This window comes from Gossypium hirsutum, chromosome D04, assembly GCF_007990345.1.
Source record: "Gossypium hirsutum isolate 1008001.06 chromosome D04, Gossypium_hirsutum_v2.1, whole genome shotgun sequence".
NCBI lineage: Eukaryota > Viridiplantae > Streptophyta > Magnoliopsida > Malvales > Malvaceae > Gossypium > Gossypium hirsutum.
In genome coordinates this window covers 45,466,345-45,484,634 of record NC_053440.1, presented here as the reverse complement: position 1 = coordinate 45,484,634, position 18,290 = coordinate 45,466,345, and the positions used below count along the sequence as shown (strand labels likewise).

At 33.3% G+C, this 18,290-nt stretch overlaps 3 protein-coding genes across 6 annotated transcripts; all 3 read left to right on the top strand.

Moving 5' to 3' along the window:
- The first annotated feature begins 662 nt into the window (after window positions 1-662).
- LOC107899322 (glucose-induced degradation protein 4 homolog) lies at window positions 663-3,084 on the top strand. 4 transcript variants are annotated; one of them, XM_016825004.2, is made up of 8 exons: window positions 663-896; window positions 1,020-1,075; window positions 1,295-1,438; window positions 1,961-2,034; window positions 2,169-2,223; window positions 2,292-2,354; window positions 2,452-2,579; window positions 2,802-3,084. In XM_016825004.2, the coding sequence occupies exons 1-8, from the start codon at window positions 851-853 to the stop codon at window positions 2,878-2,880; spliced, it is 645 nt and encodes a 214-aa protein (XP_016680493.2). In that variant the 5' UTR covers window positions 663-850; the 3' UTR covers window positions 2,881-3,084. The 4 variants fall into 4 exon arrangements, with proteins under 4 accessions (XP_016680493.2, XP_016680495.2, XP_040947173.1 ...); XM_016825006.2 differs by having other exon boundaries at window positions 2,452-2,598; XM_041091239.1 differs by having other exon boundaries at window positions 736-896; window positions 1,283-1,438; window positions 2,452-2,598.
- A 1,501-nt stretch (window positions 3,085-4,585) lies between these two features.
- On the top strand, window positions 4,586-6,694 carry LOC107898409 (putative cyclin-D7-1). The gene is made up of 6 exons (XM_041091237.1): window positions 4,586-5,100; window positions 5,216-5,302; window positions 5,450-5,548; window positions 5,662-5,869; window positions 5,975-6,108; window positions 6,211-6,694. Exons 1-6 carry the CDS (start codon window positions 4,807-4,809, stop codon window positions 6,463-6,465), a joined length of 1,077 nt encoding a protein of 358 aa, XP_040947171.1. The 5' UTR covers window positions 4,586-4,806; the 3' UTR covers window positions 6,466-6,694.
- Window positions 6,695-10,832: 4,138 nt separating this feature from the next.
- Window positions 10,833-11,336, top strand: LOC107898183 (secreted RxLR effector protein 161-like). Its single transcript, XM_016823718.1, has one exon. The coding sequence runs from the start codon at window positions 10,833-10,835 to the stop codon at window positions 11,334-11,336; it is 504 nt and encodes a 167-aa protein (XP_016679207.1).
- Window positions 11,337-18,290: the final 6,954 nt, after the last annotated feature.

The following is an 18,290-nucleotide window of genomic DNA, read 5'->3' as shown; positions in this document are numbered from 1 at the left end:
TTAGACAAAGCTCAAAAGTCAACCATGGTTCCAAGCTCTTAAAACTTTTAACTTTGTCTAGATTATTGCATACCAAGATGTGGGTGGAAAAAATATATAACAAATATCTTTATAAAAAAAATTGATTTAAGGATCAAATAGAGCTTTAATTGAAATGGTTAAGACATTGAAAATTATAGTGTTTTAGGTTTGAATTCCATCAAGCACATTTTTTAAATTTTATATGATTTGAAATGAAAAAAATATCTTCAATAGTTTTTTATTATTTTATAAAATTAAGAGTTTTCAATTGATTTAGGACATGGCTGAAAGGTGATACTAACACAATAAATCTCTTAAGTATAGTAAAATTACATCAATGCATTTTCTCATATTTGTGTTTCGATTAAAAAAAAGTTCATAGGAGAGTTCATTTGGTAAACCAAATCCTTTGTGCCAATGAAAATTTTTGTTGTTGTTCCAATGAAAATTTTTGTTGTTGTTCATTTATGCCAATGAAAATATTAAGCAAAGCATCGATTGAGTATAAGTTCGATTGATATGAATATTGTTGTCAATATAGGAAGACATGATTTTGAGTGTGCTGAAGCACATTGTGCCACAGAAATAAATATGGCCAGAACCTATATGTATAATGTTAAAAATAAAAAAAAAATTAAGCAAAGCAAAATTCAAGTTTTGAATTAAAGAACTAAAGAATTTGGAACAAAAATATATTGCGCGAGCCGGATTTTTATAAACGGATAAACCCGTTTTCTACTCGGATCTTTATAAACTTTAGCTTCGCCTTCTAGCTGCCGATGATCGATTTAATTCCCGAATATTATTAACTCGACGAAAATCCTAAACAATGCCAGTGAGAGTCACGGAGAGCTCTACACCTTCTCAAGTTTCAGGTTTTTCCATTTTTCTCTAAATCCCCTTTTTAAGGGTTATATATATATAGTTTAATCTGATTTCGGCAGTTAAGGTTTCTATCTTTTTGCTTTTCTGTTCGATATATTTGTTCAATTATGAAGGTACAAATTCCGGAGATACTTCACCTCCAGCTTGTACACTTTTGAGTGTTGGACAGGTCAATGAAATTTCCCCCTTTCTTATTTCTTGAGATTTTAAACTTTTAATTGTATTCCTTAACAGCCTTATGTATCCTTTGATAATTCGTTGTTAGGTGTTTGATTTTAGTTTCTGAATAGGTTTCTTTAGTTGGTTTGGGTTAGTTTACTGCAACTGGGTGAAACTTTCTATATGTTATCCTTTAGTTGATTGTATAAAAACACAGTTTTATTTGCAGACATTTTCTGGCACACAAAATGTCTCTAGTTTACAAAAAGAGGAAGCTTGGAGAGTTAATGTTCGAATACAAGGATGTGATCTCGAATATGGGTATCTTTGTGGGACTATGGAAGCTCTAAATGTTCCTATGGCCGATACACCAGTAAGTTGAATGCTTTAACCATCTGGATAGGTTTTGAAATGTTTGCTGGGACATCCTCTTTAAGTTTCATAGTGTAATGCTCGTTTGATTTACAATGTTTGATGAATCTTCTACCATCCAAAGCATAAAGATTTTAACTTTGACATGGACACTGTCTTATAATTTGGTTGATTATATTCCTGCCAACATCTTCATTTCTATTTCTTCATGGATTTTACCTGCCAAAACTATCCCCTTTTTAACCTCTTGTATTAGATAGTTATCTTTATGATATACATAAGAGACACTAACGCTTAGGATTTTACTTATTTAATACAAAAAAAACAAAATCAAAATTGATAGATGGTAATAAAGAGATATTATGCATTTTTCTTCAGATTGTAAGCGGTTGTTATCACATCTGCAATTGTTTCCTAAATGCGTTCTTGTTGACACCAATCAACATGGGAAATCTAGTTGAACTGTGGGACTTTTGATATTACCTTTTGTGTCCTTGCTGTTTTTCTTTTTAATGTTTCTCAGGTGGTAACCTTTTGGGAAGGGGAGATTGTAGATACAAAGAATTATACTTTCTATACTGGCAAGTGGGAAGCATCGTATGTTTCTTTCTGTCGTTCTCTTTTTGTCTTTCTTTTCAACAATGGAGCCGTTTTTCATAAAATTGATGATAAGCAATTCTTTCCGTGGAAAGTTGGAAGGTTGACGTAATTCATTTCCTCCTTTTTAACAGGCCTGAGGATGATAAAAGGCATTGGACAAAGTTTCCATCTTTTTCACCACTACTGGTAAGGAGTTAGAGCTTGTAATCTATATGCAGAACTGTGCTCACTTAGCTGGCCCTTTTTCTTTTCAGAGTCAAGTAGAGGTTGATGGGGGGAAATCTTTGGACCTGAGTAATTACCCATACATATTTATGGTAATTTAGTCTCATTTATTTTCACTAATTTGAAGAATTACTTATAAATTGACTGATGATTAGTAACTCTTCTGTTGCTTTTATTTTCCTGGTTCAGAGATGGAAAGAGCAATACTTCGTAAATGTTGGGACAGACTGTGGGCTAACCATAGCCGGATTTTACTATGTTTGCTTCTCTTGCAGCGATGGTTCTATCAGCGGCTTCTATTACGATCCTAATAGCAGGTTTCTGTATTTCTTCATGGTATTCCATATTTCTGTTAATGATCTAATTTGAGCAAATACTTGAAAAATGCTTGATCTCTTCTAGTGGAAGACCAGAATACTGAATAACTAGATTATACCATACCTCTTTGCTTCGTAATCCCAATGTTCAATGCTCTTGCCATCTCCCCTTTCTCTTTTGTGCTCAATTGTTTGGCCAAATTCTCCTCTATGAATTTGCAGTCCATTTCAGAAGCTTGAGCTGAAATCCACAAATGAAGGAAGATCAGGATACAGTTTTTCATCATATGAACTGCAGTAAATAAGAATGTGGGATGTTGATTCCAATATTATCAGGGAAATCTGATTTCTCAAACAGATGTGAAACTTTATGGTTTACATTTTCTTATGCCATCCTTGTGATGTTGGAACAAGAGAGAGACCTTAATGTAGTGATCATCTAGAATGTAAGAATTGATATCTTTTTAATATCTATTTCAGCTGAATGTAATTTTCCGGATGTTCATTAACTATTATCGAATTGAGCTGTATGTGGTCTCTTTCATGAGTTCTATATCGTTGAATGCTTTGCAAGTTGCTGGTAAACAATAGGGTGTGTAATCAAACTTTGTTAATCTCATCTGACTTTTATTATCAAAACCATAGCTTATAGTCAAATAACTTCAATGAAACATGAGCACTTACCTAATAGTCCTCCGAAATTTTGTTAGCCCCGTAAGAGAAAAAGAACGAAAGAGGGAATAAATCAGGATGGATAAAAGGGTATCTAAATTTTCAGTACTCATGGGCAGATATTTTTGCTGATCCATGGCAAAAAAAGAGTCGGTTTTCTGCGCTAATTAGCTGGCTGCACAGTGAGCACTTACTGCGGCCTTATAATCCATTGAGTTGAAAACGTGGCCCCACGCACAACTGGCGAACCCAACGTGAAGTGAGCCCCACCTACACCTCTCCTTGCAACCTCAAACTATTTGATTATAATAAAAAAGGTAAATTCTTGGTCACTCAACTTTCACAATTTTAGGCATTTTTGTTAAAAATTATTTTCATTTTAGACATTTCCATTAAAAACTGTTTACATTTTAGTCACCCACCATTAATTTAATATTATTGTACATTCATTTTAGTCATTTAGTTTTAATAAGTTTTTGTTTTAACCACTTATTTTATCTTTTATTGTATAATTAATTTTAGTTTTTTTTTAGTATAAGAAAAAATACCTAGGATTTATAAGAAAAAACATGGGTTTTTACAGTGAAAAACCTAATTTTAAATGGAAAATTAATTTTATATTTTTTAATTTCCTTTATTCTTTTCTTTTTTTTAAATTAAGGGAAAAAATTGAAATTTTATAGTAATTGCTTAGATTTTTATAGGAAAAATTTGGTATTTTAAGGAAAAAACCATTTTCTTAATTTAATTTACTTTATTTTTTTAGTATTAATTTTAATTTTTTTCAATAAAAGGGAAACTTTTGGGGTTTTACAAGATATTTATAGGGAAAATTTATTTTATCTTCTTCATTTTCATTCTAATTTTAGTTTTTGAGTAACAAGGAAAAAAATTTGAGTTTCGGTGAATTACCTCGATTTTTAAAGGGGAAAACTTGAATTTTTACTGGGATTTAAGTTAATGCATCAAAATAATTCAATTCCAAATAAAAATTAACGAGATAATCAAAATAAAAATTATTTTTTAAAAAATACCTAAAATAAATATGATTTTTAACAACAATGCTTGAAATAAATTTTTTTATTTTTCAATACCCAAAAAACTTATGAAAGCTAAGTGAATTCCTGGCTAGTTTACCCAAATTAAAATCAAGGGTTTCTTTTCCAACGTTAAGGGGCTGCACATTTATGAAACCAGCTCAACCATCCTCGTGCGTTCACGCAATTGGTTACTGCACAGTCAAAAAACCAAATATCGCAACCGCATTTACCCCACTTCATGAGGGAGGTCTCCCCCCTTTTATGTCTTCTATCTCTCCCCCATTTCTCCATCCAACTACCCCACTACCCCTTGGGAAAAAAAAAAAAAAACTTATAATTATAACTGCTCTATACGGCTAAACCCATTACTTAACCCTCTCAGGCTATGTCGTTTGTGTTGCTTTCTCTTTCGTTGTACCAAAGTTGAACGTACAGTACAAGGTGACTATCATGTCAGATCATCTCCTATGAGACATTATCATTGAAAATTTATAAACTTCTACGTACCTTTCTATATGAGTTCTTTCTCGAAATCAGAAAGCAGAATTGCAATGGAGAATTTGCTTTGTGATGAGGTTTGGCTTTCGAGTCCTGGAACTCCAGACCTTAGCCATGAAAGTGAACATTACATTTGGAAGGGCTATGGCTATGCAGATTTATTTTATACGACAAAGGAAGACTCGGAGCAGGCTCTTGTAATATGCCTGAAGAAAGAGTTCAGTTACATGCCTGAAGCTGGATATCTAGATTATCTCCAATCTAAAAATTTGGTGTTTGCTAGGTTTAGAGCGGTTCAGTGGCTTATTAAGGTTCAATTTCTTTCCTCATCAATGTCCTTATATTTTCTCTTAGATGGCTGCTAATATGAAATGGTTCTATAATAAACTTCGGCCTGTTTTCTCTCATTTGATGTTTTTCTTTCAGACTTGTACTCGGTTAAATCTGTCTATTGGAACCGTTTTCAATGCGGTAAATTACCTAGATCGTTTCCTATCAATGAGTCAGTGCCATGTAAGGAACATTTAAATTGTGGATTCTTTTTCTTTTTTTTTTCCCTTCTTCTGATATCTCGCCATTTTATCTTTCAAGTCTCAACTACAATTTGTAGTTTTAAGAATTAAATCATCTACTTTTTTATACGTAACATGCATAATTCAGGGATGGAAGCATTGGATGATGGAGTTGCTATCCGTTGCATGTTTATCCATTGCCGCCAAGTTCAACGAGACTTCCCTCCCTTCCTTGGATGAACTTCAGGTGAATGCAATTAATTTTGTCTGATGACGACAAAAACTACTGAATTATATATGTATCAATGTTTCTAAAAAAAATTGATACTAACCAGTTGGAAGTTAATGTTTTGATTGAAGATGGAAGACTTGGAGCATTGTTTTCAACCGAGCACAATCCAGCAGATGGAACTGATGGTGTTACAGGCTTTAAAATGGCGTCTTGGTTCTACAACATCCTATTCCTATATAGAGCTGATTACATCAAATTATATCTGTGATATCAATTATAACCTTCACAAGGAGTTAATCAACCAAGTTAATAGGACACTTGTCAAAGCTATATTGGGTAATACGCATCTATATATATATATATATTTTCAAGTAGAGATTGAAATCAAAGTAAATCGAATGAACCTTGGTTGTTGTAACTTGTGTAATTGTCATGGTGTAGATTTCGAGTTGGTGCCATATCCACCTAGCGTTGTTGCAGTATCTGCTTTATGGTGCAGTCTAGAAGAGTTAGTTCCATCATCATATAATGCCCATCTCACCAGAATTTTGAAGCTAATAAACCAAGATCACGAGGTAAAAATATTAAAATGCCAGGTTTCCTTATCTTGATATATATATATATTAGTTTACGACTGTTCCATTAATATTATAACTCAAATATCCCAAGTGGGGCAGGATGATGTTATGGAATGTCGTAGGATAATGAAAGCATGGCTGGTTCATCCATTCTACAACATGAAAGTTTCAGAGCAGTACTCCCATTACTACCCTCCAAGTCCTGTGACCGTTTTGTTGACGGACAGGATTGACATGATCAATGATTGCCAAGTCGATCTCTCAGTCTTCAAGATGCCATTGGCAGGTTCAAATGTTTTTAAACTTGATCGTGAATCAAGTGGGAATAGAAAAAGGAAGAAAGAAGAAGAATAGATCCAGGAAATGGTTTTTAGTTTGACTGTCCAAGACGAAGACCCGTAGAATAATAATATTATATCATTTTCCTTCAGATAATCCATTTAATCTATGTTACAACTCTCAATTTAATAGGTGATTGATTGTTGTGACTGCAAGTATATTTATAATCTACTACTATTTCATCTACATCGTTAATTCAACCACGCAATAATCTATTGATTAATACAATAAATTCGTTTCAAAATACGTCCAAATTTAATCAAATTAATTTATCTTTTAACAATGTTTACAATCCTCTTACCTTTACTTTTTTATTTTATTATTTTTAAAATCGTCTCAAGCTGCATATATTTTCAACCTACAACGCTTAGGTATAAAGCGTTTCTTCATGATCGCGTGATCATAATTTATACAGTACATGCAATTTTCCATGATCTCTCTTTTAGGTGTTGGAAACTTGAAATTAATTAATAATATTAAAGTTAACCATTATTGATTTTTGTTTTTTTAGTCCATTCCCGTTAAAGTGTTATTACGAATGTGATGAGAAGGTGAAAGTTGCTGTCCAAAAATTAGTATAATAATAAATTTAATTATCAATTTTTACATATTATGTCAGTTTAGTCATAATTTTAAAAAACTAACCCTCAACATTATTTAACTACACATATTTTCAAATATATAAATATATAAAAATTACATTATATTTTATTTAAAGTAACATTCACATTCTATTTTCGGCCAACAACTTGATTAACTTCACCATAGTTTGCGATAGGCTCCTGCAGGAGGTGGCGGTGGCAACGATGTTGAAAGAGCTGGTGACTTTGCCAGAGCAATAATAACCTTAGGTTTATATTCTTTGAATTAATCATTTCTCTACCTCCAATCAAGCTCATGAACTTCATCATTGACTATAATAAAAATGGAAAGGTCAATTTCGAAGAGTTCCTCTTTGCTTTTATCAACCGGGTCGGGATCGAAAGTGATGGAGAACTACCTAATTCGGGAAGCTAATGACTCTCAGAAGGGCTACATGATAAATCTGGATGAGGTATATTAATATTTGTTCATATGCCTAAGACATCCCAAGTACTTAGTTGAACTGTTGATGTCATATAGATCTTTGCAATATATATAAATATTAGAGTAATGTAGTCTAGCTTGTAGCTTAGTAGAGTTAGCTTAGCTTAGTTAATTATATTTCTAGTAGTTAGTTACAATGATTGTTGTGTTTCTGTTAGTTAGTTGCTGAGAAAGTTAGTATGGGTTCTTGTTAGTATTGATTAGTATTTGGAATTAGTAACCTTGATGTATAAATACATGGCTTGTCTCATTTTGAGATATTAGAGTCACTATCAATAAAAGAAATAGACCCTATTCTGTTTCTATTTTCTCTTCTTGTTTAGTTTCTTTTCTCCAAGTTTGGTAGCTTTTCTGATATGGTATTTGTTGAAAGTTGGCAACAATTCAGTAGCATGCATGCAGCATGCAAATGTCCATGGTGTATTTCAGTCATTGAATTTTTGTAACATGTGACATATGTTTGATTTGATTGTATCTTTTTTATTAGCTAAGGTTCAGCCATGTACTTAGCAGTTTTACAAGGTTTAGGTTATTATTAAGCTGATTTTATAGCTTGGTTACTTACACAAGCAAGATTTATTTTCTTCCAATGTAATAGAACCATATGTACATGTTATTTTGCTTAATGAAACAAGAGAGAGAAGTCAACTTCTTTTTCTCCTTCAGCATCCGATTTTTGCTTCTGTTTTTCATTTTTCAACATAAATTTCAGTTTTTTATTATTATCTATTGTTTGTTTTAAAACTCAACAAATGGTATCAAGAGCCTGTTATCTTTGAGGGCCTCTTGCTGTGTGTTGATTCTTTGAGTGATTCGTGCTTGAAAGAAAAGAAACAGAAGTTGTCTTTGTTGGCTTGTTTGGTTACTGCAAAAGGATGAGTTTTTCACCACCACCACCAGCTGTCTTTACTGGTGAGAACTACAATATTTGGGCTATGAAAATGAAGACATATCTGCAGACTCATGATCTGTGGAGTGTTGTTCTAGCTGACATAGAGCCATCACCTTTGAGAGCTAATCCAAGTATAGCTCAAATCAGGCAGCACAATGAGGACTGTGCCAAAAAGTATAAGACTATGTCATGCCTTCAAAATGTAGTCTTAGATGTGATTTTCATAAGAATAGTAGCTTGTGACACTCCAAAGCAGGCCTGGGATAGACTCAAGGAAGAGTTTCAAGGGTTAGACAAGACCAGGCAGCAGCAGTTGATCAACTTAGAAGGGATTTCGAGAATCTGAGGATGAATAAGTCTGAAACGATTAAGTAGTGTGTTGATAGGATTACGGCCACAGTCAACAACATAAGACTACTTGGAGATGAGTTTAGTGACAAAAGGATAGTTGAAAATGTTATTACAACTCTTCCAGAGAAGTATGAGTCAAAAATCTATTCTTTGGAAGACTCGAGGGACCTATCAGCTATACCCTTGACAGAGCTGATAAATGCTCTCTATTCACAAGAGCAAAGAAGAGCAAATAGAATAAAGGAGCATTCTGAAGGAGCTTTTTAGGCCAGGAGCAGAGAAAGCTCAAGCTCGAGCTCAAGCTACAATGGCGAGAAGCCTTGGACAGAAAAGAAAGAAAAAGGAAAGAAGGATGCTGCTAAAAGGAAGTTCTAGCAAGCAGACCTGACTGCCTTTTCCTATCCACAAAGCATGGAGAGTTCAAGAGAGGCTCTAACTGGTTCTTACAGACATTTGTGGACCTATGAAGACCTCTTCTTTGAATGGCAGCAGATATTTTACATTGTTCATTGATGATTGCACCAGATTTTGTTGGGTGAACTTTTTGAAACAAAAGTCAGATGTGGCTGATTTTTTCTGCAAGTTTAAGGCATTGGCTGAGACTCAAGCTAATTGCAAGCTAAAGATTTTGAGGTCAGACAATGAGACTGAGTATGTGTCTTAAAGGTTCCAAAAGATTTGTGATGAAGCTGGAATTCAGCATCATTTAACCACCATTTACACACCACAACAGAATGGTGTTTGTGAGAGAAAGAATAGGACTGTTCTCGATATGGCCATGTGCCTATTGTTTTAAGGCAAAATGCCTAACATTTTTTGGGCTGAGGTAGTAAATACCTCTGTGTATTTGCTAAATAGGCTGCCAACTAATGCAGTTAAAGGCAAAACACCCTTTCAAGCTTGGTTTGGACACAAGCCAACTGTCTCACGCTTGAAAGTGTTTGGCTGCTTATGTTATACACTAGTGCCAGCTGAGAAGAGAACCAAGCTGAAAAAGAGGTCCATGCTTGGAGTTTTTGTTGGCTGCAATAGTCTGAAGAAAGGGTACAAGGTCTTTGATCCATGTACAAAGAGGATTGTTGTGAGCAGGGATGTGAAATTCAATAAAGGGAGTTGTTGAAAATGGGATGAAACAGATGCAAGCTTGTCTGAACAAGACCAGCATGATCTGGATTTGTAGCATGTTGAAATTGAAGCTGAAACTGAGAATGATTATGATGATGCACTTGTTAGAGGCACTAGGACCTTAATGGACATCTATGAAAGGTGTGGTATGCCATTGTTGAGCTTTCCTGCTTTGATGAGGCTATAAGAGAGTGCCGTTGGAAAAAAAACAATGGAGGCTGAATTGAGGATGATCCACAAAAATGACACATGGGAGCTGGTTGATAGACCAGCAAACAAAAAGATTATTAGTGTGAAATGGGTGTTCAAGACCAAAAATAATGCAGATGGGTCACTGAACAAGCACAAAGCTAGGCTGGTTGTGAAAGGGTACAACCAGCAGCATGACATCGATTTCTTTAAAACCTTTGCACCAGTTCCAAGGTTGGACACCATAAGGCTGTTGTTTGCCTTGGCTGCTCAGAAGTAGTGGAAAATGCATCAACTAGATGTTAAATCAGCTTTTCTGAATGGATTTCTCAAGGAAGAGATCTTTGTTGAGCAACTTGATGGATTCAAAGTCCATGGTGAAGAGCATAAGGTCTACAAGCTTAAGAAGGGTTTGTATGGCCTAAAACAGCCTCCAAGGGCCTGGTATGACAGGATTGATGCATACTTGTCAAGGCTAGGGTTCGAGAAGAGCATTAGTGAGCCTACACTCTATGTGAAGAAGGCTGAAAAAAAACCTTGCTGATTGTGTCTCTGTATGTGGATGACTTGTTGGTTACTGGTTATAGGAGCGAGTTGATTGAGGAGTTTAAGAAGAAAATGCAAGATGTTTTTTAGATGACTGGTTTGGGCTTGATGACTTACTTTCTTGGTATGGAAGTGAATCAAAATGAGCAAGGTATTTTCATAAGCCAATGAGCATTTGCATTGAAATTTTTGCATGACCAATTGCAAACCTGCTAGTACTCCTGTGGCACAGGGAGAAAAACTCTCCAGCAACAGTGACCATGCACGAGTTGATGAGAAGAGCTATAGAAGTTTAGTTGGTTGCTTGCTCTATTTGACAGCAACAAGGGCAGGCACCATGTATGCAGTCAGCCTTCTATCGAGATTCATGCATTGCTACAATAGTGCTCATTTCAAGGCTGCTGAAAGAGTCTTAAGGTATGTCACAGGAACCTTAAGCTATAGAGTGAAGCTTGTGAAAGCTAAGGAGCTGAAATTGGTTGGTTATTTAGACAGTGACTGGGCTGGTTCAATTGATGACATGAAAAGTACATCGGGGTATTTTTTCACTCTAGGTTCAAGAGTTTTTATTTGGAGTTCTAAGAAGCAACAGACAGAAGTTCAATCCATTGTTGAGGCAGTGTATATTGCAGCTGCCACTGCTGTTAATCAAGCCATTTGGCTTAGGAAGCTTTTGAGTGACTTGAATGTTGATTAAGTGGAAGCAAAAAAGATCAAAGTTGACAATCAGTCAACTGTTGTCATTGCCAAAAAACCTGTTTTTATGGCAAGACCAAGCATTTCAAGATTAAGTATCATTTTTTAAGGGAGGCAGAATTGTCTAAGGAAGTCAAATTAATTCATTGCTGCTCGAAGGCTCAGCTTGTAGACATTTTGACCAAGCCACTAGCTGCTACAAGATTCGAGCATTTGAAGAAGGAAATTGGAGTTTGCTACTTTGTAGCCAAGGAGGAGTGTTGAAAGCTGGCAATAATTCAGCAGCATGCAAGTGTCCAAGCAACAATACAGTAGCATGCATGCAACATGCAAATGTCCATGGTGTATTTTGATCATTGAAATTTTGTAACATTTGACCTATGTTTGATTTGATTGTAACTTTTTGATTAGCTAAGGTTCAGCCATGTACTTAGCAGTTTTAGTAGGTTTAGGTTATCATTAAGCTGATTTTACAGCTGGGTTACTTGCACAAGCAAGATTTATTTTCTTCCAATGTAATAGAACCATATATGTACATGTTATTTTGCTTAATGAAATAAGAGAGAGAAGTCAACTTCTTTTTCTCTTTCAGCATTTGATTTTTTTCTTCTGTTTTTCATCTTTCAACACAAATTTCAGTTGTTTTTGATCTTTGGTTTGTTTTAAAACTCAACAGTATTGGAGTTAGACATTTTTGTATAAGATCGAGTGTTATTCTGTGGTACAAGTTGTCATCATAATGGATACTGATGTTGAAGCATCCTTTGATAGTGAGAGTAAACCTTGTGACTCTAAAGGTGTTCAATGAGCAACTATGAATGCAACTCATTATTGGATCTAGTGCCCTTAGTATAGTATATTTGTTTGTAAACTTGTAATTTTTTTCAAACATATTAGTTAATAAAACAAATTCATTGATTACATTATTATACTTTGTATAATTATCCTTATATGGTTTTGCATGCAAAGCAAAATGGAAGCAAATGTTGCTCATTGGTTGACTAATGTTTAAACTAATACTAAGTGATATAGTAAGGTCAGATCGTAATACGAAAAGACAACTTATATTAGTAGATGAACCTAAATATGTCCTTAGTGATCGGAAATGAACAAAGAAATTAAAAGACTAATACGCCATCTATCAAGTCCAGTTGTAGAGAAGATTTGTCTTAGGATGACTCCTAGAAGATAGAGACATAAATATGACTGACTGGATTGGCAGTGCATCTGTAACACCCCAAACCCGTGTCCGTCGCCAGATTAGGGTTGCGAGGCATTACCGATCAAAGTACAACTCAGAACAAACATTCATTTCTATTCAAGTACCAAATAATATAATCATTTCAATTCTATTCATCTAGTAAAATTTTAAACCAAACAAACATGCTTCGATTCTATAATTCATACACTACCCAAATTAATATTCAAACATTATAACCAATGAATCATGGCAATTGGATACTTAACTTATAACTAAGTATGATTTATTTCATATTCTGATCATATATTAAGACATCTATTCATATAAATCTATTTCATTAACTACTTAACAAAAACGCTATTTATAAATGTGCTCTTCTTCACATTTTACTATTCACATTTTACTAAGTCAAGCCAAACCACATGATTTATTAAACACTAATATATATATATATACGACATTAACAACTTCACATAATGGTCAAGGATAAAATTTGGTTTTACCATATTATGCACATTTTACCTAAATAATAACTACCAATTATATATATATAAGAGCCGAATCAAATCATACAATAATTACAATACCCCTTGACTAATAAATATCTAAAATACCTATCTATCATTTACCAAATTCATAAATCACATATATGACACATTTTAAACTCAAGCATTTAATTTTACAACTTAACCATTCATTTCCAAAATCATGAACAAAACATATCATAGGCATAGATAAGTATATTTTACCTATCATTAGCCAAATATAAATACACACCCTTTTACCATTTCCAAAATACATATGCACAATCGACCCTTTTTTTCCCATACATTCGGTCATAAAATTTATCTTCCAACAATCCAACCAATTTCATAAATCGAATCAAAGCTAATTGTACCATTTATAACCGTACATAAAAATCCAATAAACAAGCAATCATATAAATATAACTTAGCTCATATATACTAATCATGGTCTAAATCACAACCATCAACACATTAACATCACATAACCGAATCATAAAACAAATAAATTACACATATATAACCTATCATATACCTATTTATATATATAATCAAATTATCCACCATTCAAAATTATTCCACAACTTATACTTCTAAAATTAGCTAACTATCAAACCAACTATTTAACCTACTTATCATTTCTCTTTGCCGAATTATAACCAACATCTCAAACATATATACTAATAACATACTTTCAAAATATGTTCAACTTCTAGCCATATATATATATACACAAACTTTAACATTATAACCAAATGCCACACATATAAATGTACCATGATATATATACTTTCTAATAAGCTATTACCATAACTGAATACATATAAGTATTAAAATCAAGATTAAGTCATTTTCGCATGGCTAAATATATACACACTTCATGACTAAACAAGACGAGTACTAGCCTATACATGCCATATGTTCAAAGTTTCGAGCTTTTAAAATACCGAGATAAAGATCGATAGTGTGACAGACTTCCTTGACGATCCCCAAGCTTGTAACTAGCTTCCAAAATCTATAAAACAATGAATGAATAAACACACAGTCAGCTTAAATAGCTTTGTAAGTTGTAAGCAAATAGTTTTTAAAGAACACATATAAGTTATACAAGTAGACCGAATTCTTCTAATCTTGTACACATACATATATACTCATATTTAAGTGATTAATTCACCTTTTCATGTTATACATAATACTTACCTTTACTTTCAACTTTGTATAACTCAAACGTACCTGAATTGCTTAATTCAAACTCACATTCGGTTTTGCCATATAAATTCCCGTTATACTATTCAGATTCAGAGAAGAGATACTCGGACGGCTCAAAAGGCTCGTACAATGCCAACATCCCAGACATGGTCTTACATGTAATCAAATAACAATGCCACTGTCCCAGACAGGGTCTTACACGTAATCATATACGACGCCAATGTCCCAGACATGGTCTTACACGATATCACATTTCAGCATTCCTGTGGTTCGTATGTCAGTCGAATGTCGTAAATTAATCGAATTAAACTCATAAATAATTATTCTATGTTAAATACAATTCAGCATTGTAGTATACATACATACATTTTGATTTAGCTATGTATCAAATAAATAAATTAAATTTAATATCAATTATTCACTTACAAACTTACCTCAGACGAAGACGAGCAGATGAAATCGACTACTCGACCACTTTTGACTTCCCCTGATCTTGATCTAAATAAATTCAAATGTAGCAATTTAATAACACATTTTATTCAATTCAAACCATAAACACATAATTAGGGAAATTTACACTTTAGCCCCTAAAATTCATATTTTTACAATTTAGTCCCTATTTCACAAAACACAAAATACACATAATTTAACAATATCCTAGCTTGGCCGAATATTCCTTTAGCTCATATAAGCCCACATATTTCATTTATTTCACATTTTAGCCCCTCAATTTTTTATTTTCACAATTTAACCAAAAATACTCAAATTCATAAAAAAATCTCAATACAAAACATATTAATCCAACACCTATCTTTCATAATTCATCAATTAACATCATTAAACTCACAAATTCATCAATGGCCTAACTCACAATCTTCATCAAAATAAAAAATTATGGCATGAGCTTAATAAAATGCTAAACATCAATCACAAAAACATAGAAATTATCAAAAATGGATCAAAACACATACCTTAATCACCAAATATGAAAGCCGAACCCTAGCTTAGTCTTTTTCTTTTCTTTTCTTGTTAATATCGGCCAAAGATGAACATAATGGCCTATTTTCATACTTTTATTTTATTATTCCGTTATTTAATTATCAATTTCCATTTTTAACCTTTATAATTTCATTTAAAATCCACTAACCTTAGGCTTTTATGTCCATCCATAATTCAAGGGTATAATTTCAACATAAGGCCCCACATAATGAAAGCCATAGCAATATAGTACTTTAACAATTAGCAAGTCACTTTTGCATTTTACGCGATTAAGTCTTTTTCACAAATTAAGCACACAAACAGATAAATTAAATCACGAAAATTTCACACATGTCAATTCACATACTATAAGCACGGAAAATAATATTAAAATATTTTTTGACTCAGATTTGTGGTCCCAAAACCACTATCCATCTAGTGTCTAAACCGGGCTGTTACAACATCATACAGGACCCAAGAAGAATATATCCTGAATCCGTTTATGGATTTATTCACTTGTAATGTTCATAATGTGGCATAACTAAATCTTGAGTGGATGCCGAACTATGTATGTGTGACTCGTAGACTTAGATGTAAGTAAAAGCCTGAGTTCAAATAGATAAGGAACCGAAAGCTGGTATGTTGGGTGTACGACTTTTGCAACATGTAGTGTCATTCACAATAGTGGAATTCATAGCGTGAGACATGGGTAGATGATATCCTCTCGTTGGCATTACATGGTTGATGAAAAGTAAACGTCGCCATGGGTCATTCGTATTTGTGATGAATGACTTGATTACTATTTGATAGTAATTGACTTTTCATGAAGGAAGATAAAATGGTTATCATGAGATAAAATAGAATCATATTGGGAGAACGAATATTATCCCAAAGAGATTAAGGAGGGTAACACACTTATGGAAAGGTCATTGGACGAGCACTAATCGAGTTGTTTTCATTATGGTATGTCGTTGGGGATAGTTTAGTCACGATACTATAGTAGAATGACTTCATGACTAAATGTGTTTATAATTAATAAGCAAAAAGCTGGAACTTAATTATAAATAATTTGAGCCCCAATTGCATATATCCAATTGGCCCCTCCACTAGTTCATTAAAACTAGAAATGTATTGCATGTTGAACCAAATGAACTAAATAGTGAAATGGAGAAATAGGAAACATTTAGAAACGAATGTGGTTTTTTCCTAAATGAAAATGGAAATGAAAAATAAAAATAATCAGAAAAAATGAATTTATGTTTTTCGAATTAAATGAAGATCGAAAATGAAAATAAACCTTTTGGTCATAGTGAACTATTGAATGCAAAAATATTAAATATATTTTCTCATAAATTCTTTTACGGTAAAATCGCCCTGATTTTAACGAAATTAGAATTTGGTTGAGAAAATTATTTAATTAGAATATATTAGTTTATTTTTGGGAAATAGAAAAAAATCATAAAGTATTAAGTTAAAAGCCATAAAGTACTTGTAATTGGACCCGATATGGAAGAGGTCGAAAAGCCCCTTATGTAATAAAAGGGGACGACAAACCCTAATTGAATTGGGATTTCATTTTTCTAGTTGAAATAAACTTCTAAAATTTAACAAGGGTTATACTTTCTCTCCCTTTAAATAGATGGCATCGGTAGGGCTATACATATAACTTTCAGATATCGTTCTTCTGCCTAAAAATAGAGAGACTTTTATTCTCTAGGAATTAAATATATTTTCCAGAATAACGATTCTGCCGATTTCTATTTGAGAATAGAATTTTTGTTTTCACCCTAAAGAAAAGAAAACTATTTCTAGTTTTGTGTCTAATTCGAATCATTTGAGCCGACATTCGAATCAATTCATGGTACGAAATTATCATATAAGATCGTTTAGTTGAATGTCAAGAACAACAAGGATTCATCTATCCGAAAACATAGGTACGATTTTGGTCTAAGGTTTATTGCTATAAATATCATAAATCGGATCGATTTTCAATTTTTTTATTTTTCGTTGCAAGAAAACCATTTTCAAGTCGGATTATATTTTTCCAACAATTGGTATCAAAGCTACAATTGCGCTATGTTTATAGTTTAAACTAAGACTAAAATTCTCTCTCTTCTTCATATGTGATTATATTTGATAAGATGTGACATTCTCTTAATTATATGCATGTTTAGGGGAATGTATGCGAATGAATGCACGATATTATTTTATTATATTATTATAGTGAAACCTAAAAAGCCAAGACACATTCAAGCTGATCGAGACAATGCAAACCCGACCCAGCCACACCAACCATGGCCGACAGTGGTTCGACGGTGATGATCGGTGGTGGTTCGGCGATGGCAGTGACGACCCAAAAACGGTGGCAAAAAGATGCAACGACAAAAAATGAACCAATATCGTAGTAGAAGTATGTGGTGGAAAAATTTAATACCCAAAGTATGTTTTGTGGTGAATTTTGTAATTTTACAATTTTTATTTTTCTAGGATGGAATCATAGAAACTTTGGCTGGTCAGAGTCATTTAATTTTATGAGATAAGTATAATGATAATTATATGACTGCGAATGTATGTCTATGCATATATGAGATAAACATGCCATATAGATTAGAGAAAATGTCACATGTACTTGTCATGCATATATTGGTCATTCATGATTAAAATCAGACATTAAAAAATCTTGTATGTTTTTAAAATATTGAGTGAGAGAAGGTCCTTAAACAAGACCTACGACCTCCATCAATGGTCTATTGTGATGACATGGCAGTTTAACTACCCTACTGTAGGATTTTCATGTGGATCTCACTAAGGAGATTTCTTGAAAGTATGTAGAAATCTCTTGTGATCATATAATAATTGGACCGACCTTCGTGGTAGGTATTATTACAAGAAGTTCTGTCTTCAAAGAGGACAACTAGTCATAGCATGCTACTCGGTGAGATTTTTCCACGATAACTCATTTGTGGTACATGATACAATAGGTGTTGAGTTGATGGTTATACACTTAAGATCTTCTAGTTAAGTAACTCCGTACGGATCTCTA

Excerpts from the sequence above, each read along its gene's own strand:
- LOC107898409 (XM_041091237.1), top strand. The coding sequence starts at position 4,807 with ATGAGTTCTTTCTCGAAATCAGAAAGCAGAATTGCAATGGAGAATTTG. Across the intron at positions 5,101-5,215 it reads CGGTTCAGTGGCTTATTAAG|ACTTGTACTCGGTTAAATCT; the intron begins GTTCAATTTCTT and ends TTTTTCTTTCAG. Across the intron at positions 6,109-6,210 it reads TAATAAACCAAGATCACGAG|GATGATGTTATGGAATGTCG; the intron begins GTAAAAATATTA and ends CAAGTGGGGCAG.
- LOC107898183 (XM_016823718.1), top strand. The coding sequence starts at position 10,833 with ATGACCAATTGCAAACCTGCTAGTACTCCTGTGGCACAGGGAGAAAAA.
- LOC107899322 (XM_041091238.1), top strand. The coding sequence starts at position 851 with ATGCCAGTGAGAGTCACGGAGAGCTCTACACCTTCTCAAGTTTCAG. Across the intron at positions 1,076-1,282 it reads CACTTTTGAGTGTTGGACAG|TTTTATTTGCAGACATTTTC; the intron begins GTCAATGAAATT and ends ATAAAAACACAG. Across the intron at positions 2,355-2,451 it reads ATTACCCATACATATTTATG|AGATGGAAAGAGCAATACTT; the intron begins GTAATTTAGTCT and ends TTCCTGGTTCAG.